Below are 20,922 nucleotides of genomic sequence, written 5' to 3' on the forward strand. Positions count from 1 at the left end.
TGCCTCCTCTGTACAGTGGACCCTGGGCCGCTTTGGACAGAAGTTCCTCCATTGATGTCAGTTACTAAACCGATATGAAGTAGCAGCTAGGGAGAAGAAAGGGGGAGCCACTAATTTGACTGAGCTGGAAATTACTGAGGGGAATGACTCAGTGTCTTGCTTCTGTTCCTGTAAATTCTGTGGATGTTATTTATTCCTTATGTCAGCTACTCTGAATAATGTAAAAGATCATATGATTGTTTGTTCGTGGTAAGGTATGGGTGCTCTCATCAGGACACACTGCGTTCAACAGGAAAGAGAGCATTTGAGGGTCCACAGATGAAGCTTAAACTTCGGCACTTGTGAGTGCACGGTGACACTCTGCCACATGTGGGAAGGACAGCAAATCACCTGTGACACTTCAAAATTTGCTCTTGGCCCCTCTGTTCTGCACACAGCACTTGAGGTTGCTCCAGCAGGCAGTCACAGTTTGCCTTGGAAAAGATGCTCTTTTGCTTTCCCAGAAAAAATGTAACCCTTTCCTCTCAGAGTGAAATCATATTTGCGACTGTTTTGTTTTATTACAATTTATTCACTTTGTATTCCAGCTGTAGCCCCTCCTTCATCCCCTCTCAATCCTGCCCTCCCTCCCTCTTCTCCTCCCATGCCCCTCTCCTAGTCCACTGATAGGGGAGTTCCTCCTCCCCTTCTATCTGACCTGAATTTATCAGGTCTCATCAGGACTGGCTGCATTGTCTTCCTCTGTGGTCTAGTAAGGTTGCCCCCTTCCCAGGGGGAGGTGATCAAAGAGCCAGCCACTGAGTTCATGTCAGAGAAAGTCCCTGTTCCCCTTACTAGGGAACCCACTTGGACACTGAGCTGCCATGGGCTACATCTATGCAGGGATTCTAGTTTATCTCCATGAATGGTCCTTGGTTGGAGTATCAGTCTCAGAAAAGACCCCTGGGCCTAGACATTTTGGTTCTGTTGCTCTCCTTGTGAAGTTCCTGTTTCCTTCAGGTCTTTCTATCTCTCCCTTCTTTCATAAGATTCCCTGCACTCTGCCCAAAGTTTGTGTATGAGTCTCAGCATCTGGTTTAATACCCCGCCGGGTAGAGTCTTTCAGAGGCCCTCTGTGGTAGGTTCCTGTCTTGTTTCCTGTTTTCTCCCTCTTCTGATGTCTATTCCATTTGCCTTTCTGAATGAGGATTGAGCATCTTACTCAGGGTCCTCCTTCTTGCTTAGCTTCTTTAGGTATACAGATTTTGGTATGATTTTTCTATATTATAGGTCTAATATCCACTTATAAGTGAGTATATACTCCAGAATATATAAGGAACTCAAGAAGCTAAACAGCAACAAACCAAGTAATCCAATTTTAAAAATAGGGTACAGAGCTAAACAGAAAATTCTCAATAGAGAATGGCAGACTAATACTTAAAAAAATGCTCAACATCCTTAATCATCAGTGAAATGCAAATCAAAACGACCCTGAGATTTTACCTTACACCTATCAGAATGGCTAAGATCAAAAACTCAAGTGACAACACTTGCTGGAGAGGATGTACAGAAAGGGGAACCCTCCTCCATTGCTGGTGAGAATGTAAACTTCTACAACCACTTTGGAAATCAATCTGGTGCTTTCTCAGACAATTAGGAATAATTCTACCTGAAGATCCAGCTATACCACTCCTAGGCATATATCCAAAATATGTTCAAGTACACAACAAGGACATTTACTCAACCATGTTCATAGCAGCTTTATTCATAATAGCCAGAATCTGGAAACAACCCAGATGTCCCTCAATTGAGGAATGAATACAGAAATTCTGGTACATTTACACAATGGAATACTATGCAGCAATTAAAAACAAGGAAATCATGAAATTTGCAGGCAAATGGTGGGAACTAGAAAAGATCATCCTGAGTGAGGTATCCCAGAAGCAGAAAGACATACTTGGTATATACTTCCCCTTTGTTTTAATTGCTCTCTTTTTAAAAATCTATTCTTCATTTTTTTCAGAGGGGGGAAAAACCCACTTTCTTGGAAGGGAGTTGGAGTTAATTATATATCTATGTATTTGAGCCAGTGACCAGACAGCACTTAATACCTGTAATATGAGAACAATTGATAATACTGTTGTTTGCATTTTTGCCAGTGTTCCTCCTGTATCCCTTCCACCCTCTCATTTGCAGGAAAGTGCTCATGAAATGTTAAATTGGACTTCTTTTTGTTCATAATGGATACATTTAAAAGGCCCACCAGTTACAAATTCTACTATTCTGTCTGGTATTTGGAGCTGCTACAGCCTAGGTTATATCATCTCTTGAACAACAGGCCAGTTATGGTGGCACACATCTTTAATCCCAGCATTCATGAGACCGAGGCAGGTGGATCTCTGTGAGTTCAAAACCAGCTTAGTCTCCATAGTGAGTTCCAGGACAGCCAGCATTATATCCTGAGACCCTATCTCAAAAGAATTAATAATAATAATAATAATACATCTTCATCTCTCTCCCTCCTCCTTCTCTTTCTCCTCCTTTTCTTTCTCTTTATTCTCTTCTTTCAGATAGGATCTTACTATTTTGTCCTGGTTAGCCTGGTATTTGTTATGTAGGCCAGGCTGGCCTCAAACTCAAATGCAAGTGCTGAGATTAAAGGCCCTGCCTGGTGTCTATGTTCTTTATTGATATTAGCTTATTTATTTAAATTAAAGATATCTTTTTATCTACTATTTATAGTGTATATCTATGTATTATATATCTGATATTTTAGGCATATTTGTATAAATATTTTAGAAATGACTCATACACATATATGATCCAGATTTTCTTGGATTGTCCCAAACTTCGATATATGTCACTGTCTTCCTTTTTATCTCAATTTGAGGTTAAGGAAATATGATTGCTGTAAAATGAATAACCGATAGACAGGCAATGCTTAAAGCACTCATCAGGCAAAAGCAGCTGTACTCTTGCCTCACGGTGTACCAAGGACTGTGGCCCAGTTAGCTCAAGGGGGAGGGGCGCTCAAACCAGCAGCCTTGGCATCCTTTTGAACTTGCTAAAAGCACAGAATGTGACAGCCTACTTGAGCTCCACTATTTCAGTGTATGTGTTTTCATTAGCTCTGCAGGTGAATGGAGTGAATAAAAGCATTGCTATATACTTTAGAAGCCAGATGTAGGCAAGTGCCTAGATTTAAGAGAGATTGCATAAGAAATTTTCAGATCTGAACATCAGTTTGGAAGCTAAAATCCATAGTGCTAGGCTATGAGGGTTTAGCTCAGTGGTAGAATTCTTCCTTAGCATGTTTATTGCCTTAAGTTAAATCTTAATAACCATATCTGGGGAAGGAGAGATGCACAGAGCTCAGATTTTTTTTAAAAATCAAATTTCTTATTTATAGCAAGAAAATCCTATAACCTAATAACTATTGAAAAGAGGAAAGCTTAGCAGATAGAAGATGCTGGCAAAGTGTCCTGAAAGAACAATAGCATGATACAGGAAAATACTGGATCATAGAACCCTTTGCTACCATATGGTGAAAATTTTCCTGACATCACAGACTGTCAAATATCTAATGGGGTTATCATGAGACATTGTGGAATTCTTTGGGAGCCCACATAGGTGCATCTTTGCTACATACATGAGTGTCACTCTATCTACATTTAGGCTAGAAGCAGAGTTTTTCAGTCATAAACCTAAAAACCATGTGCTGAGCTTCTGTCCTGAGCTCAGGCTCAAGATTCAGTTGTGCTGGAACCCTTAGCCAACCAGAAAACTGTTCGCAAACTGCACAATGAATATATTTTTGTCATTTCAGAAAATGGTGAACATATGCTGTATGTAGCTGCATGCAATCCCGTTTCTTTGTACTTTATGGATATGACTGGGAAAAACGGGTTCTCCATGGACTTCTTTGATATCTTCCCGAGAATGGCCAGTGGAGCCTGGCGTCCATTTGTGACAGTAGCACCACTGGGAAGTCCACTCAAGGGTCAAGTTGTTCTGCATGAGGAGCAGGTAAGGCACTCTAGGCATTCACAAGGTGCCATGAGAAGAGTCAACGCTATGAAGGAAACATCAAAAGTAATGTCAGCTATGATAAAAAACCTATGCTTTCATAAAGATCCCGGACAGGGCCTGGCAAAGGCCAAGGACCATACTGTACCAATATCACAAAGGTTGGCTACTGTCTTCTTAACCTGCAAGTCTGAAAACAGGTCACTGGTCAGTTTTCCACCTTAGTGCCATTGACAGTTTAGAAACTCTCCGTCTCTTTAAAGTGATAGACAAAAAACTAGTAAACAACACAATACAGCACTTCCAGGTTGTGTAGAAGCAGGGCGAGGTCAGAGAGTGTGTTGGAGATGAAGTAGGTAATGGTTCTTAAAAGAGGCAAGTTATCTCCTCTGAGGGGGACATTTTATCTGAACTCTAAGTGACATTATCCAGAGATAGCCACAGACATCCACTGGATGGAATGCACTGGGATCATTGTGTGTCTAGTAATGCTCAGGGTCTAGCCATCATGTTTACGGGTTGGTAAATTAAGCTCTCCTTAATGAGAAGCACAAATGCCTAGCTAGCTAGCGTCAGGCTAAAAGTCATTCCAAACAGAGGACATAGATAAAAGATGAGTTCTGCTTCAATTAGTGGAAATTCAAAGCTCTAATTAAGCTGCACTATACCAACAGAAAGTGCTCTGGTTTTATGTGCCTATTTTGTACCTACCGTCTGCCAGGTGTTGTACGAGGCATAGTATTCATTTTACAAATCTCATGCCTACTGCTGGGAATACCGCGAGAAACACCAAAGATGGCTTCATGGTTAAGAGCACTTACTACTCTTGCAGAGGATCCAGTTTTCCAATATGGCATCTCATAGTTGCCTGTAACTCTTGTTCCAGGGGATCCAGTGTCCTCTCCTGACCTCTAGAGGCTTGAGCATTATACACATAAACTCATGCAAGTGCACACACATGCACATAAAAGCAATAAATAAATCTTTTCTAAAAAGAGATGACAGATATTTTTGTTCTCAGTTCATGGTCTGGTCCAGGATGGACAATTAGAAACATAAATCACTAATTAAATTATATCTTGGCTTAGAGGGCAAGAAACAAGAGAAAGAGAATGAAGTTTAAAATAAAGCAGACTGAATGGCTTTACTGGCTGATGGAGGTAGACAGAGCATAGAAACCAAGAAGAAAAGAGTAGGCAAAGGGAATGATGAGTTCTAAGTCCAGAGGCTAGATCATTCCCTCTTCCTTTGTTGTTTTTAAGCTGCTGCCGCCGCCTTGGCTGTCCTGGACTTGCTTTGTAGACCAGACTGGCCTCTAACTCACAGAGATCCACTTGCCTGTGTCTCCTCAAGTGCTGGGATTATAGGTGCATGCCACCGCAAACAGCTATTCAATCTTCCCTTTAAAGATTGAATGAGGGTGAGAATGAGAAGAGGTGAAGTAGAAAGGTTATTCATCCAGTGAGTGGGAGCAGAGGAAAGGTAGAGGAGTCAGTGGGTAGCAGATTGCTTAGAGCCTTGTAGGCAATGGAAGGTTCTGGGCCCTAAGAATAAAGGGGAAGCATTGGAGAGGGCGAGCAGGGGTGTGGTCTGCCATGGTAGAAAGGGACTTCTTTGGTTGCTCTGTGTTATCTGTGAGTGATGGGGCAGAATGAAAGAGCCAGTTAAGAGCTTCTTGCAGTGAGCCATCCAAAAGATACTGGTGACTTGGAGGATGATGAAGGTCATAAGTGATCGTAGACCCTAGATGAATTTTGAAAGAAAAGGCTGCAGGACTTCCCAACAGAGCAGACATATGGGGTAAAGGAAGTTATAGCAGGCAATGCCAAAATTTAGGGGGTTAGCAATCTGGATAGAGTTCCCATCAACTAAGATGAGGACGGGAACCTTGGAAAATACTGTGCTAGACTTGAAGTGTGAGTTAAGCAACCAGGCAGAAATGAGCATAGAGTTCAGTGAAGTGGTAAGGACAGGAGATCTGAACTTGCAAGCCACTGGCATATTGGCATGTTATTTAAAGTCAGAAGACTGGACAAGGCCACCAAGGAACAGAATGTCTGTAGAGACCCTGGGAGACTGAAATACTAAGATATTGTAGAGATGAGAATGCATCACCAGCAGGAACTGAGACAGGTGGCTGGGGAAGCAGGGGACTGGAAGACAATGAGACATCCTGTAAGGCAAGTGTTCATCCCGTCCAGAAGAGGAGCCATCGCACCTGCCATCTTACACTGTTCTTCAAGCTGCCCAGTGAGTTTCTGTTCACTACATTTGTGTTGAAGAAAACCAGACTTTGAGAGTTTATTCTTGCCAATAAACATATAATAGGACTGATACCCAACCAAATTGCATCAACCCTGGCCGAATTAAACTTCATCCACTCACTCACTACACTTATAAGTTTTCTTATGACCAGTGCCCTCAACACACTAGACAAGCACTTTGCTTTAGGAGAAAAGAGTATTAGAAGCTGAAAAGTCTAAATAATTCATAACATGGCTAGCAAGATGGCTTGGTGCATAAAGATCCTTGCTGCCAGGCTTGATGACCTGAGTTTTGTCCTTAGGACCCACATAGTAGAAAGGGAGAAACAATTCCTACAGATTTTCCTCTCTCTGACTTCCATACACACATGTGTTGTGGCACACCATATGTGCGTGCATACAAACCCAATGTGCACACACTAAATGAATGTAATTTTAAAAATAATTCAGAACAGAAAATGTTAACAAAATGCAGTGCCAGTAACTGTGCTTAAAGAACCTGCTCCAAAGAAACAAAGCATTCAGGGCTGGGAAGATGGCTCAGTCAATGAAGTGTTTGTTGCATAAGTGTGAAGGCATAGTGGCACACACCTTTAATCCCAGCATTCCAGGGGCAGAGGAAGTGCATCTCTGAGTTTGAGACCGCCCTGGTCTACATAAAAAGTTCCAGGACAGCCTGAGCTACATAATAAGACCCTGCCTAAAAACAAACAAACTAAGAAACAAAATAACCCCAGTTATAGAACTGTGCATGTCTGTAATCCCAGCACTGATCAGGATAAGGAAGGATCGCTGAAGCTTGCTGGCCAGCCAGTGTAGTAAGTCAGATTGATGAGCTTGATGTCAGTGAGAGACTCTACCTCAAAAAATAAGGTGGAGAGAAATAAAAGAGAACACCCAACATCAACCTCCCCCACCCTCTCACACATCCCTACCTTCACACATGTGCACGAACACTTACACACATACATGTGCCATATATACATGTAGAAACAGTACTTCTATAGTATATCTAATCAAGAGAAACATTAAATAACATGTCCATAGTCCACTGAAGACGTCAACACGAGCTCTTACCGAAACAATTCTAAATCCTGTTTTTGTCTCACTTAGTTTTCAGGCTTTGGTTCCGCTGCTGTCTACTGGAAGCACAGTTCATCCCAAACCAGATGTTTATACAAGTTTCTCCCCAGCAAATTGGAATGAGGCTCTTACTTTGTAGATTTCCTATAAAATATCAATGCTGCCATTGATCTTGCATTTACAACCTGAAGAATCCATCATAAAAATCACCTGTCAGGGTAGATTTGAATTTAATAAGCTAATCAAATTTGGGTGAGACTCAAAATTAGAAGTATTTATTCAAACAGTCTCACCAGATTTTCAGCTTGTCACATTAACAGAAATTTACACATACAAATTCTGTAAAACTATTGGAGTATTTGGATACTAAGCGCATGTTTTATTTCTCAAAAGAGCCAATTGTTTGGCAACATTGTAAACTAAATCTCTGTTCAGCGACAATGACTTTCATTGAGGAAATGAGGTCTTCATTGTAGAGCTGAGCTTTATTCCTGTGCCTTACGGCTAGGCATTCTCAGATCCCACCTGACTTTTTTCGTCCTGAGCAGACATTCGCAGTATCCATATGCTTCCTCAAGCTGCTCTCCTCCCCTCCTCACAGAAATTATTCCAGCTGTCTCTTATAGAAGAGTCAGTCAGTCCAGGCGATGGTGATACATGCCTTTAATTCCAGCATGCTGGAGGCAAGGGCAGGCGGATCTCTGAGTGTGAGGGCAGCCTAGTCTACAGAGTGAGTTCCAGAACAGCCAGCCAGGACTACACAGAGAAAACCTGTCTTAAAAAATAAAAAAGAAAAGAAAAGAAAAAAGCTGGGGCAGTCAGGGTGATAGACATGTGGATTCATTACCAGCACTGCAAAGCTCTGCAATTTAACAAGTGGTATAAACATGTGGGCTGCCCTTTCTTCCTTCTTCCTGGTTCTGGTAGAACTGAAGACAAAGTTGAAAGGGACAGAGTGCAGCCACAAATAAATCTGTCCCTTATCATTTTAAAATAAAGTTTTGTGGTAGATGTATCCTCCTGGTTAGTTGGAAAGTTGTTCAAAAATTCCTTGCTAAAATAAAATCTTAAGTGAGGACAGGAAAACTAAAAATAAAGCCCTCCCTCTCCCCAGCCCCTTGTTCTCATGGGCTTATTTATTACATCTGCACAGCATTTAGTGTTTCAGACTTGGGGCGTAGAGGTCATCCAGAGGTTACTCTTCTCCCAGTCAGATACAAGCATAATAAAATGGCTCGGTTGCTTCTCCACCCTGCCCCCACCCCAGGCAGTGCCAAAGCCACAGTTTCTTGTACTCATGTGTGACGTGAGATTCTATTTTTAAGCACAGGCAGAATATATCATTAGTCATTTACAGAAGGAACCCATTAACATCTAAAAGGATGGAGCCACAGAGCTCCTTCCTGCTGCCAAGGGTCAGGAGAGCCCAGTCTCAGCCCATAGGGCAGTGTACTTGGGCCATGGACTATGTGTGCGTGTGTGCGTGTGTGTGAGACTCAGTGGGATGCTGCTCAGGTCACGTATGCCCCGTTAGGAGAATACACGTTTTAGAACCTAGAAAAGGAAGATAAAAGAGGACTACACTGAATTGTCTGTGTGATCATCTGTTTATTCTTCATTTTTTTAGGGGAGAGCACTATCTTAGGACTTCCTTTAATCACAGATTACTTAGGAGCTGAGGATTTATGACAGTTGAATGTATTTATATTGAGGCAGTGTCTCTCACGTGATCCAAACATGTTCATCAGGTCTAGCTGGCTAGATTGCCTGGCGAATCCAGACTCTAGCTCCTTGTGCCTGTTGACCAAGCACTCTTCCCACAGACCTGTCTCCTCAGGTTTTCACTTTTACAGAAGGAAAAGCTCTATGCTCTCACCACCGTCTTCAAAACATTCAAATACCAGTAAACAAAACTTCTTGTGCTAGATGTTTTTCTAAAGAAGATACTGAACATATATTCTTAACACAGAGTCGGAAAATGATGTGATTTTAGGCTATGCCAAGGTAAAACTATAGTTCCCATCTTAAAGAGAATAAGCGAGTTTATTCTGGAGGCATTATGGGTGACTGTGACTTGGGAACACAGATGTGGTTTTTCCAAGATTCCATGTTCCAGCATGGAAGCAGTTTCGTGACTTTTTATAGTTTTACAGAACAAAGAAAGTCATAAATCAAGACATGTTTGAAAAGCATTGGTGGGTGCAGCAGGGAAACAGGGACAGCAAGGTGCTACCTGATGATGCTCATAGCTCTTGGATGGTAGAAGCTAGTGTTCTGCTAAGTTCATAGCTTCTAAGAGATTTTTATTAATTGTTACGAGATGTTAGTCTAGAGATAGAGTGGGGCAGGGAATGGCTATTCCAGAAGCTAAAACTAGCCCAAGATAAATTAGCCTCTGAACCTGTAAAATTCCAATCTTTCCACAATTCCAATCACTCCATAAGTCTCTGCAGACACAGACTCCTTCCAGGAGGTTTATGTTCACAGCCAGACACAGTTTCTTTTCAGGAAGTTTTATTCAGAGATGTTATTTGTGAAGTGGTTAGATTTTTATCAGCATGTTTACTAAAAAATAATAACACTACAAAAAAAAAAAAAGACTGTGGTGTTCAGTAAGCTCTGAGGTAAAATTTTTGTTTTACCTCTGGGGTGCTTTAATTAAATTATCTAAATATATTTTTCTATTATTTTAAATTTCTCTGACTAGACTGCATTGTAGAGGACAGAAGCCACAACTAAATCAGAATTGTATTTTCCTTTGCTTTAAATATAAACCATCTAACTGATACTGTGGAGTAATGGAGCAAACATACCATATTTCATTATTTCTGCATCTTTTATGGTGTCTGTTGTTGTTGGGTGCTTGGTGCCTTTTTCTAAGAACTTTCAGGGACGAGGACAACTAGACCATAACTAAAACAAGGAAACTGCACTGTTATGAAACAATGAGGCCTAACTTGTAGATGTCCTTTTTACTCAGTGGCTTGCTTTTATATTTTAACTAGAAAAAACAGCTTTTTTGCAGTTCTTGAAAATATTTAATCCTTTCTAGCTTTCTCAATTTTAAATCCTTATTTTATGTGCCCAGTTCGTAAGTTCAATACTTAGGGTTCATTTCTTTTCTTGAAAAAAAAAAAATTAGTGAGAGATTGCTGCTTCATTGTGATGCCATTGGGATGGGTTCCAGGAATCCCACCCCCCACCCTCTAATTCAGAGTAAAGGGTAAGAAAAGCAGGATCTCAGCACTTGGGCAAGTTTTACTGGAAGCCTCGGCATGGTCTGCGTGCACACAGAGCAAAGCATGTAAAAGGACAGGGCCTGCTCCCCAGGGTGGCGAGGGGTCCTGAGGATGTGTCCCAGTCTCCTTAGATGTGCAGGGGAGTATGTGTGGGATGAGCTCCCACTCTCCTTTAGAATTAACGGCTCGGGTGATCACAGGTAAAACTGGGTAATACAAAGAAAGAAACATAAGCTTATAGGTTCTACCATAGGGGCCTCCAGTGCGAGATTTGCAAGTTCCTCACTCCTAATAGTTCCCTTCAGAGGGGAGAAAAAAGCCCACCAAGGCTTTGCCATACAGAGGGAGAAGAACCCAGAAGTTGGGCATCTTAAATGTTTAAGTGGAGAGTACATGAGTCTTCTTAGAGCCTCTTTTCCCTGTCTACCTGTCCACCAGGGAACTCCCTGACTTCTGTCCCTCTGTTGCCCAGCTCTTAGTGATGCTACAGAAACCTTGCTTGCATGTTATTGTAATAACAATAGTGGAAGTTCGTGAGTGGCAGGGGCAGAGATGTAGCTCTACAGGGCCCTTCCCTACAACCTGAGTTCTTGCTAAGGATCACCACTCAGACAATGCACATCCTTGGCTTCACCACAGAAAAGCATTTCAGGCCAATCCAATATTAATCAAAGCCTGGGGAGGTATGCTGGTGGTGGTGGTTTGGTTTGGTTTTAAAATTTGTGTGTGTGTGTGTGTGTGTGTTTGTACACGCACATGTGTGCACGGGCAATTCTGCATGGAGGTTTGTGTGCTGTGTGTATGGCTGGTACTCATGGAGCCCAGGTGCGGGTGTTGGACCCCTGTAACTGGAGCTGCAGGCAGTGTACACCACGAAGTGGGTGCTGGAGATCAAACCCAGGGTTTGAACCTCAGCCAGGGTTCTAATGCAGAGCCATCTCTCCAGCCCCAAGTGCAGTCTTAACTCCCTTCTGACTATAAAATAAACAGAACTGCAGAGCAGGTACCTTTGATAGGACACTCTTCAAAGAGAAGATGACATAATTACCAAATTAGAAAATCTTTAGTAAATTAACCAAAATTTTATTCTGTGTATTAACGTCACTGAGTTGCCTCGTGATACCTCCCATTTTAGCATCATTGTCTTCCCTTTAGTGTATCACAGTAACCTTCATTCTTAGATTCCTAGGCGCTGTGCGTTTTGTGGGAGGGGGTAGGAGAGTGGAACATGTCTTGACTCTCACACCGTTTTCTGTATTTCCAGAGTAACACCATCCTCTTGATAGACACCACTGGCCGCGCCATTCGCCGTCTCATCCTTCCTGGAGAAGAGTTTACATCTAAGAAATCTTCCTGGTGGAGCAAGGAGGAAGGTGTAAGGCATAACAAATTTGCCTGGCAAATTGACTGCCAGGGACTTTCCCAACTGCAAAGATGAGTGCCTGTGTATTCTTCCCAGCGCCAAACAACAACAGAAACTATAAGGCACAAAAGTTATTACGCAATTTTAGATTTTAACATGTTAAGTCTATATAGCTAGATGTACAGATAAATATCAGGAGGTCCCTTTAGTAGCCAGCATATTAACATGAAGATTGCCAGGACTGAATGATTAAGGAACGTTAGAGCTATTTGAGTGTGACAGTCATAGCAAATTCTTATTATGCGGTCAGCTTCATTATTTTCTAATCACATAGTTACACTTCGGATTTATATGTTAAAATCTTTAAGTGCAGCAACTGATTTGCCACTATTAGATAAATGTTTCAATCTATTAACTGAATTAAACCATGTAGCCTAACTCAAGGAAATATTTTTCTGCCATTTAGATATAAAGTAAAGCTTATCCAGGGCTTTGCAAATTAGCATACATAGTTCATAAAAGACTGAGGAAGTATTTTTAACTGTCATAATTGAATTAAGAGCTAAGAAACAAAGTATTTCCTGTATACTTATATTATGATATAAATTCAACAATTAACCGATAATTAGCATATTTATTTTTATCAGCATTTGGCACTTTTTGAAAGATTTATTTTTAAATGTTGGGTGTTTTGCCTGCATGCATGTCTGTACTATGTGAGTGCCTGGTGCAGAGGCCAGAAGAGGGTGTGGGAGCCCCAGGAATGGGAGTTGTAGATGGTTGTGAACAAACATGTAGGTGGTGGGAACTGAACCAAGCCCTCTGTAAGAGTGCAGGTGTGCTGCTGAGCCATCTCTCCAGCCTTGTTTGGCACTATTTAAAAATTATTCTAAAGAGGTTTTAGTAGCTTAGTGATAGACTGTTTGCCTACCAAGCACAAGGCCCTGAGTCCAAGCCTCCGTACTCAGAACAAAACCCCAAAATTGCCTAAAGAGCTTCCATATATAACATGGTATATTTTAAAATATAGTTTAATCTACCATCTCCTGAAAGTCTTGGCATGGATAAATGCCTTCTCTGCGAGTTGCATGGGTTACATAAGAGATCACTGATGTGTTTGTTTTATTTTTTTCCTTTAGGAACCTTACAGAATGTGTAAAGAATTTTCACATAAAAACTGGGTAGTATTCTACAAAGAAACAGGGTAAGCTATAGGAGATTTACTATAGAAGATTCTAAACTGGGATTCTTATTTTGTTCATTCTGTTACCTGCTGTAATTATACTTGTTTAGGATAAATGTAACAAACGAAATAATATCTTATTCTAAAAATAACCCTTTGAAAATCATAGAGTGCTGAGAAACAGGTATAAGAAATGATGTGTGATTATGTAGCAGCCCCTGCTACATGGCAGGTGTCTCTTGCTGTTTGTCTCATGCCTACCTCATACATATTGAGAATTTTGTACATTGGTTTTCTAAACTAACATGTTCCTTTATTATTGCTTAGTCTAAAATACGTTCATCTTAGGGTTGTGTATTATTGATGATTACACCACATGATTACACCACAACTACTTAGCCATTATCCTCATCATTTCCTCTCAGATATAATTTTCTTCTTTTTCAGGAATAGTTTGACTGTCCTGGATGTCTTAGAAGGACTAACTCACACCATCTCACTTCCCATCAGCCTCAACAGTGTTTTCCTTGTAGCGGAGGACAGATGGCTTCTCGTGGAGAACAAAACAAATCAGTGGGTAAACCTATATTGTCTACTAGCTCATGCAGTATGCCGAAGACCAGCTTCAGTTACTGTTGGTCTCCCTTATCTTTTAGGTTTCTTTGTTTGTCAGCCTCTCTGAATGAGGGTAGAAGAACACAGTGAGGGAAAAGTTAAAGCAGATTCTGTGTTTCTTCTCAGAGTGTGACATGGAAATTAACAATAAAAAAAGATGGCTTTTATGAATGACCCACTTGTGTTTGGGGTTTTCAGAGTAACACCTTGAGTGTTCAGTCTGTTCTTACCAGAGTCACACTTTCAGTTCATCCTCTCCCCTGAGAAGCGAAAACACCATCCTGGAGATGTTGCCATTTTGTCACAGGACCCACACCCTTGGACATGCCTTCTTTTCATCTTGTGTACTTACTGGGTATAGTTACGGTGCTGTCTGCTTCTTGGCTACACACTTCCTATGGAAGGCAGTATTCGGCACCTGCCTTATAAAGGCTGCATGGTAAATTTCACGTTCTTCTTTTATGTGCTACATTCACTAGCCAAGTGTAGTCTCTTTCTGCTGATAAGCAAAGTGGTTTCCAGAAAACGGTTTCTGGATACTGATAGATCTATGTTTTAGAAATCTTAAAAGCAAATAAAAACTCCAATAATTACACAAGCACTTCTGTTTCTCAGCTGGTCACAAATCCAAGGTCATACCCCTATTAGCCACCCAATCCAAGACTCATATCCAAAGGGAGCTCTGTTTCTGGGTATATCATTGCATACCTGAAGTCCTAGCACTCAGAATATGGAGGCAGGAAAATAAGGGGTTCATGGTCAGCCTGAGCTAATAATGTTACCAAAAACACCACAAGAACCAAAACAGAGGGGGTTCCATGGTAGTAGGTCTGTGCCTCATCACAGCTGGGTGTGCCTGGACTAGGAAATGTGATTTTTTAAAATGTGTATTTACTATGTAAGCATTTGGTATTCCTCTTTATAGTATTGTTGAAAATATTTTTTATAATTTTGGATGAAATATTTAAGGTACAAATTATGCTCATGCCTTTTTTTAAAGGTTTTGAGAGAAAAAAAAGCTAATTTTCCTCAATATGTCGTAATGATTGTTAGAAAACTTTTAACATAAATTAGATTTAATTCAGCTAGGCATCTTGTTTGTTCACAGGAAGTACATCTTGACTAAGCCTGCCCGCACTGAAGACACTGGGGCTTGCCAGCTGTATAAGTTGCAAGAAGAACTGCCTAGCACAGGATTTGGGGTCACACAAGGTAGCTGCTGTGTTGCCTGGGCTGCGGGGGTGCATACTGTAAGAGATCAGACAGATACACAGCCCTCCAGACTGACAGGGCAGGAGCATCTATCTGTGTGATAGCTAACACCAAATGAAACCTCTTAGACACTATGCCAGAAGGAGGAAATCAGACTCTTCCACTTTTAAACCTCCATCAGGAAGCCACACTCTGAAACTCTGTGTGAGATTTATGTAACTGCTAAATAGTTTTTTGTTTGTTTGTTTGTTTGTTTTCTATTTACTGTAGTTAGGTCCCATGTCTAGCCTGGGTTAGCATATTTTCCCCGTTGAGCTGCCATTTTCCCATTCATCACAGTCTGCCAAGCCTGGGTTGTGTCGGTGTCACAGCCTCGGTGCAGGGAGCTCTGGATGCAGGAGGATAGCTCCTGTTGGCAAGTGTTGGGTTGCATAAATGCTTAGAATCATGTTGGGAAGATGCTCTGATGATTAAAACCATTTTTTTGGACAAAAGTTGGCAGATGTAGTTTAAAGTATTTTTTTAAACTTTGTCCATTGTTCTTTGAGCTGTTGAGAATGAAATATTGGAAAAAAGAATAACCATGATAATAATTTCTGGAGTGTATTAGGATTATATCATGTCTAAAGTATATCTGACGTTTTTCAGAAACAGAATTGTGCATACCTCACAAAGTTTCAAGTGACCAGCTATCATCTGAAAACCTGACTTCTGCTTTGGGCCAGAAGATTGCCTCTCCAAATCGTATTCTCTCAGATGAAAAGAACCATGCTACCATAGTTGTTGGCTTCCCGGATCTCATGGTAAACACCAGCTTGTGAAATTCCTTGCCTGAACATTTCTTCTCAGTGAAGCCTAGTATATTTCAGCCCGTCTAAAGGGTAACCGAAAGTAATGTTCTGGTAAACAGTTTCAGTTAAGTCTACATTTGAAGTCAGTCACCAAAACCTTGTTCTACTTATAGCGCTTCATTTACTTTAAAAATAGCATTTAAACTGTGACGTGATATAATCTAGTAAGGGAAATGGTTGTCCACATCTGGGAGCTCACGTGACACAGTGCTTAACATAGGGAGTTTCTTATCACACCATCTTAATGTGTGCTCATGAACTCTGACAAGAGGAACAAGTTGAGACTGATCCAAGTACTGTGGCTTCTAGAATTTCTGTTTAAATTGATTTTTAGTTGTCTTTAAGTAAAAGTAGGCCCCATCTTCCCCTGGTGTAGATGTAGGGCATGAAAAGGAAAGAGTATTCCAGGACAAGTTGCAATAAGATAGTCTAAAATGTGGCTTTGTGTTGTGAGTAAACATTTAATTTAAATAATTTCCTTTGTGGCTCCAAGTTCAGCTGATAGAATCAGTTAAAGATACACATGGATGGATGGATAGATAGATAGATAGATAGATAGATAGATAGATAGATAGATAGATAGATATGGGTTCTCCTTGATGCACCAATCTCACGTGTTTCAAAGTTTTAGTTCAGCTAACAAGAGTACCTAAGAATATAAGGCATTTGAAATCCAAAACTGAGCAGATAGTATGTAGCTTAGGAGTTTGCCATATGCTTTACTAATTGTTGAGTAAAAAGCATTTGCTCCCACGTTGTGTAATTCAGACTTCAGTGTGTTGCTGCAGTGAGTGTCTACAGCAGCCTTGAGTAATAATAGAGAATAATAGAGACAAGTTGATAAGCTTTCTGCTACGCTCACTACATAAGCAGAAAAGCAGTAGAGCTTTTCTGTGAAACTGGAACTGTCTAAACACTGACTTCACCAATTTTCTCTGCTTCAAGATGTCAGTGTTAAAGTCCAGTGCAGTGCTATGGTGAAAAGGGCTAGAATGTAAAATCTGAGTATAGGTGAGGCCAGGGGGTACCCATGGATACGCGCATCCTCCTGTGGGCTGCTGCCGCCCAAGGAATAAAAGCAGGGCCTTGGCCTCAGAGGTGAGTTTACTGGTGGAGGTGGGAGACTGGCCACATACTATGGACTTGAGGAAGAAATTAAATATTGGTAGATTAATGAACTATATCAAAAATAGTTGACTGATGTATTAAGGACAAAGAAAATAGATTTCTCGCCATCAGGAAAGGGAATTGCAGATCCTGTAAAGACAGCCTGTAGATGTTGGGTTGGAATGTTATGTATTTATGTTGTAGTTTCAGTATATTTTTGTAAATTTAAAAATAAAACTAATGGTAAGTGTGAAAAGGGGGCAAAAAATCATGAAATATACTAGGTCAAAGAGGATATAGAGATAGAAAGTAAGTTTATGAAAGATTCCCGGAGTCATTATCGATTGGTAAGGAACTTGAAACCATGAAGAGATGCTACTCCAGAGCCATTGGAATAGAAATACTGACAACAGTGAGTAGGGAGTACTGGGTACCTGGTACTGAGTACGAAGGAGGCTCAGAGCCGTGCATCTCTTGTAGTCTCATAGAGTGCAAGGACAAATAGCGAAGCATGAGTGTGAAAAGCAGTTAACCAAGGCTGAGAGTATGTGTTGGCCCAGGATATAAAACACACAGCACAGTAGAATGCAGTTTCCAAACCAGGTGCATATGTTGGACTATGTTTCATGGTGGCAAGTCAGTGGGCAATGGTGTGTGGACAGTAAGTAGTCCATATGAGAAAAGGTTAAACACGAGTCCTTTCCCCACACATGTGAGTGACAGTAAATTCTTCATGAGTTCTGGACTTCAGTGCAAAGATAATACCTTAAAACCTTTAGAGAAAACAGAGGCCAAAGATAGTTTATAATCTTGGAAAGGATAAATGCATAAAGAAAAACTGTTAAGTAAAACAATGAGGGGAAAACCCCACAAAATCCCAGAGGAGCTAAATCTGGACCAGGAAGGACACTCCAGGGGCTTCAAGAGTCTAAACATACTTCTTACTTTCTGCAAAAAGTAGAGGTATAGATCTTAGTACCTCGACTTTAGATTTTCAGTTACATTGATAGTGTTCATGCATGCGCATGTGTGCACTCTAGCCTGTATGTACATGCACTGTGGACCTTCTGGCACGTGGACATCATAGGGCAACTTGCAAGACTCAGTTCTTACACCCTGAGAGTTCCCGAGATCAAACTCAGGTCATCAGGCTTGGCAACAGCTGCCTTTACCTGTAGTATAGTTATTTTTAAAAATAACTATATTGCTACATTTCCTATCAATTATAATCTAAAAAGTATCTTAAAATTTTTGTACTTGCATAGACAGTTGCAATTATTGGTAAAATACACATTCCCTCTGCCATATTTAAAAAGATTAGGGAAACCGGGCAGTGATGGCACATGCCTTTAATCCCAGCACTTGGGAGGCAGAGGCAGGCAGATCTCTGTGAGTTTGAGGCCAGTCTGGTCTACAAAGGGAGTCCAGGACAGCCAGAGCTGTTACACAGAGAAACCCTGTCTTGAAAAAAAATAGGGACTATCTTAATTTCATACCTGAAAATCATAATGTGCATAATTTACCAGCACTAGCTTAAATGACAGAAGAATTTAAGTGTTGTGCTGAATGTAATAGATGTGATTTTAGCTCTGCTTCTCCTTTTTCTTGTAATTTCTTTCTTTCTTTTTTTTTTTTTTAAGTCACCCAGTGAGGTTTATTCATGGAAGAGGTCTTCGTCTTTGGGAAAACCAAGTGTCATCAACAAAGGAATCTATGGCGGGAAGCAAACAAGTGTTACCCCAAGGCACAGCAACTGTGTGACTCTCACACACACCAACCAGGTGGTCAGGATCCTGCCTCCAGGAGAAGTCCCTCTAAAAGACATCTACCCGAAAGGTGGGCAGCCATTTCAGCTTGCCAACATGCTCAAAGGTAGCTCGCTTTTGTAGGGAGATGTTTAGCTTATCGTCATGTGCAAACCAATCTGGCAGCTAACGGAGCTAAAACCACCTCTGCATGTTGAAAGTTTGCGGACTCCACGTTGCTGCTACTTGTGGGCTTTGCAGCTGAAGCTCTGCAGCCACAGTCTTTCTGCGCCATGACCTGCATAGCGCTCGGCCTCTGAGAGCTTGCGTGCAGGGACTCAGTATGCAGACTGTGCCCTCCAAGTCACTCACGTTGAGGACCATGTAAGAAGTGTGGCACTGGTCATTTCTTGTGTCCGTCCAGTCATCTTCACCACCTTAGTGGTTTCTTCTTCACTTAGCTCGTGTTGAGACTCAGGTGTAGGAGAGAAAGTAACTAATCGGGGATCACCCAGCGGTGGCCTCGAGAGTACAGATGTGTGCCAAGGTCTCCTACGACCTATTCTACAGACTGCACTAGCATTCAGCAGGCCATTATAAGAACCATCATTTGCATGTGGTAATATTGTTATCCTGTACCCATATTTGTTTATGTTAATGTGGCCTTTCTGTATATAATGCTAAATGTATTATAACTGTTACTGAGTTTGAAAGTCCTGTTCATGCTTAGAATTTGTTTTTTCCAAACTGAAGCTCATGGAAAATAATCAACATTTCCTTAACATAGTTTGCATGGCGAAGAGGCAGCTGAATGACGTGGCAGCTGCAGTGTGTCACAGCATGTGCTATGGTAGGAATATTCACAAGGTGATATATAAACACAGAAACAGCTTATGGCCCAGGTTTGTGACAACTAAGTGATTCCTGAAAGATGTGTGAGAGCTAATGAAATGAAGGAATAATGACAGGAGAGGGGCCCTGAGTGAAAAGGGAACTATAAAGTGTTCTATACCAGAGCACAGTGCTCTTCTATCCACCCAGAAACATGTGACTCACCCTGATCCCCGCCCCCCACTGCCCATTACCCATATCTAGCCCTCCTTCATCCATCTTGTTTCTTTGACATAGTTCAGTAGTGCTTGCTATATTAGATCCTATTGACTCACCCTGATTCCGTCTTTCCCCCGCCGAGTCCTGTTGCCAGCATCCTATCCTGGATACCCCTCAAGTACTGGCATGGCCCCATCAGAACTGCTTCTTTCATTTTTGCCCTCCAAGCCTTTAGCAGAGTGATAGTTTGAATATTTGCATTCGTTCTGATTGAAGACAATAAGGCTCACAGTTTTTACTATATTGTTTTCTACAGCTGATGAATGCAAACCGTTGCTTAGCCATCGTCAACAGTTAGTAAAGAAAAATCTTCCTGGCCCACAAACCTCCATATCAGTAGTCAACCCCTCCAGCTACCTCCAGTCCCTACTGACCTAATTTCTGTCCTTAAAAATTTGCCCTTAACAGGACAGTACACTAATGGATTCATACAAATGTAGTCTTTTGAATCTGGCTTCGTTCGCTTAATAATGCCTTCAAGAATCATTTATGCTGTCTGCCCTAGTTTGGCTTTCCATTGCTGTGATAAAACATCATAAGCAAAAACAAGTAGGGAAGGAAATGATTTGTTTCACTCCACAGCGTATAGACCATCACGAAGGGAAGCAAAGGCAAAAATACAAGGCAGGAACCCAAAGTGGAGGCCATGAAGGAGTGCTGCTTACTGGCTTGCTCGGCCTGCTTCCTTATGTAACTCAGGACCAGCTGGTTAGGAATGTACTGTCTACAGTGGTCTGGGCCCTTCCACAATTGATCATTAATCAAAACAATGCCCCAGAGGATTTCTTACAAAGGCATTTTCTCAGTTGAGGTTCCCTCTTCCAAAGTGACTTGAGCTGTGTTAAGTGAAAACAACAACAACAAAAAAACAAAAAAAGCAGTATACTCTGTCTCCTTATTACAGTGTGGTAATCTATCTATCTATCTATCTATCTATCTATCTATCTATCTATCTACCTACCTACCTACCTACCTACCTACCTAATCTATTCTATCTACCACTATCATGTGAGTATGCTACCATTTGGTATCCATCCATAAATTGATAGATATTTAGATTATTTCCAGTTTTTATACAGTAATGTAATGAATAAGGCCTCTATGAACATTTGTACATATTTTTTTCAGTGGGCCGAAGTTTTTGC

At 41.1% G+C, this 20,922-nt stretch overlaps 1 protein-coding gene across 1 annotated transcript in view; it reads left to right on the top strand.

Moving 5' to 3' along the window:
• Positions 1–20,922, top strand: part of Vwa8 (von Willebrand factor A domain containing 8) — a 332,841-nt gene that overhangs the window by 228,923 nt on the left and 82,996 nt on the right. Inside the window, exons 29-35 of the mRNA XM_060391483.1 lie at positions 3,806–4,005; positions 11,856–11,966; positions 13,094–13,158; positions 13,585–13,710; positions 14,861–14,964; positions 15,613–15,767; positions 18,563–18,758. Of these exons, the coding sequence (XP_060247466.1) occupies positions 3,806–4,005; positions 11,856–11,966; positions 13,094–13,158; positions 13,585–13,710; positions 14,861–14,964; positions 15,613–15,767; positions 18,563–18,758 (957 nt within the window). The remainder of the gene's footprint in view (positions 1–3,805; positions 4,006–11,855; positions 11,967–13,093; positions 13,159–13,584; positions 13,711–14,860; positions 14,965–15,612; positions 15,768–18,562; positions 18,759–20,922) is intronic.

This window comes from Meriones unguiculatus, chromosome 9 (genome assembly GCF_030254825.1).
Source record: "Meriones unguiculatus strain TT.TT164.6M chromosome 9, Bangor_MerUng_6.1, whole genome shotgun sequence".
Taxonomy (NCBI): Eukaryota; Metazoa; Chordata; class Mammalia; order Rodentia; family Muridae; genus Meriones; species Meriones unguiculatus.